Raw genomic sequence first — 4,350 nt, 5'->3', positions numbered from 1 at the left:
CGCGACGAGGAGGAGCCTGTAACTAGAGTTGGTGCGTTACAATTACACAGTCCACCGTCCCATCGTCGCGGCACTTTTCCCCCTTCTCCCAGCCCTGCCCTAGACGTATGGCGCTCCCACAGGGCGTTGTCGTTGGTGTCGTATCCTGAACTAACACTAGCTTCACGTCGGGCAAACGTCAAAGTTTCAGGTGAAGCTGGGTCAGTCCTGTGTGCCTTGCTGCCAGACAATGGGCTAGCAGTGTTGCTTCCACACCCCTGGTCGAAAGGAGCCCCCGGTTCATCTCATCGACTCGAGGCAACGATTGTCGCTCCGGTGGCTGGCTTTTGCTAACCAACAGCGTTCACCGTCTGTTTCGAGGTGCATAGATGGGTGAGGGCAAGGTTTGATGTGCCACACTACACTACACCTCTAGTCTTTCTTTATTAGTGCTGGTGCTGCAGTCGTGTCCCAGGTGGTGTGAGTAGGAGTGTAGTAGTCAAGTTAAGTGACCTGGATAGCAATAGGGGAACCGGTGATGGGAAGTAAAAGATATTCATCATCAATTGACGTGTATTAAAATAAGAAAAAAGAAACTAGAGATATTAAATAAGGAGAGTAAAAAGTTTGAAAAAAAAATAAGAGGGCAATAGCAGATGGGGGTATCTAAAGGACTGTGAGCCGCCAACTCCAACATGCGCGACCGATCGTGATGGGCAACGTTTTTGCATCCCTCACATGATAGAATACAAATAGGAAAAAGACACATAATCATGAACAAAGCCAACCCTACTTTGGGGCTTTCGTATGCCTTCGTATGAAGAAAGAAGAAAGAGAAAAAAAAAAAAGGAAAAAAAAATCAAGGCTTGAAAACAGCGTTGGTGAGAAGCATCTGTGCTTCCTTGACAAAGTCCTTCTTGACCGCACGCGGCGGCGGAGAAGGCGCTTCAACCGTCGGCGGCGGCGACGGGGCCGCAGAGCGCGGCGAGCTCGAGCCGTCTCGGAGCTTCTCTTGGCTGCGCGTCCGCGGCGGTGCGGCCATCTCGTCGGTGCTTGAGCCCAGCCGGGAGATCTCGTCCTCGACGTCGGCGAGCAGCGCGTACAGGTCGTCGCCTGCGTACACGCGTATGCTCTCCACCGCCGAGCGTCCCCTGCTCATGGTAGCAGCCGTGCTCGTCGCGCGGCTGATCGGCTGGTTGCTGTTCCTGACCGCCGCGGCGGCTTGCTGCTCCTCGACGACGGGTTGTTCCAGGATGGTGCTCGGCACCTGGGCGACCACGCGCTGCGGCGATGGGGAGTTACGCGGCGAGCCGGGGACGGGGATGGCGACCTGCTTCGTGGGACTTCGGGGCGGCGTCGATAGTAGCACGTCCTGGGCGGCAGCGGCAGCGGCGGCGGCACTCTGTGTCGGGTACGGCATGGCGCTGCCGTCGGGGACCGGGAGGATGGCGGCGGCGGCGACGTGCTCCAGTAGCTTCTGCCGGACGCGGGTTCGGCGGTTCTCGGCCTGCTCCAGCTTGGTGACCCAGTCGTCGATGGAGGCGTCCAGCTCGGCGAGGGCCTCTTCCTGCTTGAGCATGGACTCGTGGCTGAACTTGGCGACGCGAGGCGAGCGGAGGTACTGGCAGATGCGGGAATGCAGGTTTCGGCGACCGGCTCTCAGGGAGCTGTAAGTCCGGCGAAGGTACTCGGTTCTGTCGTCCAATTGGCGAAGCTCCTGTTCCCTGGTTGTTAGCAGATGAGTTTGGTTTGCTCGCAAGTATCCATCTCACCTTAGAAAGAGCATCGACAGCCTCAACCCTGAGCACTTCGAATCGCTCTGCTTGGCCCAGGGCCTGCTTGTGCAGCACCACAACGTCGTTGGCGTTGAGTTTGCTCATCGCCTCGCATGGCTTCCATCCTGCCGGGAGCTCCTCGAAAGCGCGTCTCTCAGAGCTCTTAGTCTTGCACGTCTTTTCGTTCCTCTTTGACGGTCGCCCTCTGTCCATCATGTTGGACGGCTCGGAGCCCGCTCGTCGATGGCCGAATGGGTTCTGCGCTTGGCCGACATCTTCGTAGGTAGCATGAGGAGAGCTCCTCTGGTCGACGAGGGGCGCTGAGACGGGTGTGGGGATGGTAGATGTAGTCGCTTCTGTTGCCGTGGCAGATCGAGGCATGGAAAGATCGGGGGTAGAGGCTGGTGTCAAGCGCCCGATCGTAGGAGTGCCCGCGTCGCCTCTGCCGGACCGCGGCTGGTCCGAGGGAGGTGTGCTGCCGGAGCGCAGCTGACTGCTAGAGTGCTTGGACTTTAATAAGGGTGCTAGGGCGTCATGTGGTGGGATGACGAGGGGAGCCAGTTTCCGAGGTGATGATGGCCGTGGCTTTGTGGCAGGAATTTCAAAGGCATCTTCGATGGCCTTGGCCAGGTTATCTGGGTGTATGCTGGCCTTGATAATCTCATCCATGGCCCCGACCAATCTGCTTCCTTCCTCCGGGGCACTCGCGGATCGTTCGTGCAGAGGCGGGCGGCCAGGTATCGTGGCTTTTCGAAAGGTTAGCGATGCTTCAAGTGTGGCGGGCAATGATGAATACATACGGGAGTCCATTGAGACTTCTTGCACTGTGGTCATGGGTCCAAGTTCAGGAACGCTCACTTTGCGGCGTCTGACGAGATTGTTCTGGTTCAGGCGGATCCTGATTCCGGCGAGCGGGGAGGTTCTCCCATTGGATTCGGGAGCCTGAGGGACAGGCAAGGCCTTGCCAGTGTTTAGAGTGGTTGGAGTTGGCAGCGGCTTATCCTTGGGGAACAGCTGGTATCTTTGCGGCTGCTCGGCCTGCGCCGCCTTGAGGGAAGCAAAGGACTTGGCCGAGTGCTTTGGGGGTGAGGAAGACTGCAATGATGACATGTTAGTTTGAAATTGTGGTACAAATCTAGAATGTATAATGAAGGTATGCTGCTCACTGAGAACATGTTTCGCGAAGGGGACCCGGGCTTTGTTATAGTAGCAGGCTCAACAGCAGCCATGCAAGTGGCAATGTGTGCCATGATCGACTGTGTAATGCCGCCGGGCTATATGTTCAATGTGGCTTGCTATATTATGTATGCGATGGAGCGTGTAAACCGCGTTGAATTGGTCGAGCCTGTCGTGAGTGTGCTTGTATTCTTCCTTGCTATGACACAGAAAGAAGCATCGAGATCTGTGGTCAAGACGATGAAGAAAGCTGTATAAGTGACGAAGAGGTAAAAATAGGTTTCATGAGAGCCGCACGTTTATGATATATAATTGCCAACAATGGGCGAGGGAGGAAGGCCGGGCAGTGGAGCGCGGACCATGGCCATGGCATGGGGCCTGATTACCCAGTCAGTGAGTTACATACGGAGCACTGGTAGTTAGACAGAGCGTGGCTATGGAGTCTCATGGAGTTTCCGGTGGTGAGTAAAATAGCGTCTCAGAGACAAGGCGAACCAGGGCCCGGAGGGCTAGCAAGGATGTCTGGTCCATCGCTGGTCAACCGGCCATAGCGTGGGACAGGGGGTGTGAAATGGAGTCCGCTCCGGGCATGGGACACGGATGCCAAGGGGACAGTGTGTCTGTAGACGGGACAGTCTTGGGTCAGTCTGGGTCTGGGACTCTGGGTGGTGGTAGGGTAGGGGCCCACGGTGGTATCAAGAGCACAATCGTGACGCTCACATCTGAGACCAGGCACCAGGAGGGGAGGGGAGGTAGGGGAGGTAGGTAGGGGGAGGGCATGGGACGGGCAGGGGTTGTTGGAGAAGAGGACGAGGCGTTGACTCGGTACTGACATGATACCGCAACTAACTACTAAATGGGCATATTTCGTACCATGGCTGGCTGGGCTACTGGTTACTACCAAGGTAATACGGAGAAGGTGGCGGCGCGTAGAAGGGGGGGGGGGGAGAAGGGAGAGAAGGGGAAAAAGGAAGCCTCGCCCCTCCTCCCCTCTCTCTCCCTTGGGAAGTCGGGGAGAAGCGAGAGTGCGTTGTGTGCCTGGCGAGACACGGAGAAGAGGTGCCAGATTAGGAATGGAACAGAAACACCATGTGCAGGAGGCGTAACAAGCCAGACAGTGGTTCCTGTTCAAGATGTACCAAGTAAAAGCTATCTAAGTACTGATCCATGGAAGCAGCGTCCGTCCCACGGCCAACAGAAAGGAGGGGTTCTGACGATACGGATATGGATGGGGGGATGGGGGAGGAGGAGGAGGAGGAGGGGAGCAGCGAGTGAGTGTGACAGATGACAGGCACAGGCACACCGACCACCGCCGCCGCTCATCATCTCCATCTCCTTACGGGCCATCATTATCATCATCAGCACCAGGGACCTCCGGAAGAAGGCAGGAGGAGGAGATGGTACAAGTTGGTGCCACATG

At 56.7% G+C, this 4,350-nt stretch overlaps 1 protein-coding gene across 1 annotated transcript; it reads right to left on the bottom strand.

Annotated features, from left to right (window-relative positions):
• Positions 1-838: 838 nt before the first annotated feature.
• On the bottom strand, positions 839-2,864 carry ISF_02099 (hypothetical protein; the record flags this gene model as incomplete). Its single annotated transcript, XM_018845706.1, has 3 exons — positions 839-1,696; positions 1,752-2,500; positions 2,555-2,864. 3 exons carry the CDS (start codon positions 2,862-2,864, stop codon positions 839-841), a joined length of 1,917 nt encoding a protein of 638 aa, XP_018707429.1.
• Positions 2,865-4,350: the final 1,486 nt, after the last annotated feature.

This window comes from Cordyceps fumosorosea (assembly GCF_001636725.1).
Source record: "Cordyceps fumosorosea ARSEF 2679 chromosome Unknown scaffold_3, whole genome shotgun sequence".
In the NCBI taxonomy this organism is placed as follows: Eukaryota; Fungi; Ascomycota; class Sordariomycetes; order Hypocreales; family Cordycipitaceae; genus Cordyceps; species Cordyceps fumosorosea.
The sequence above is the reverse complement of the archived record's forward strand: the minus strand, read 5'-3'. Positions and strand labels throughout refer to the sequence as shown.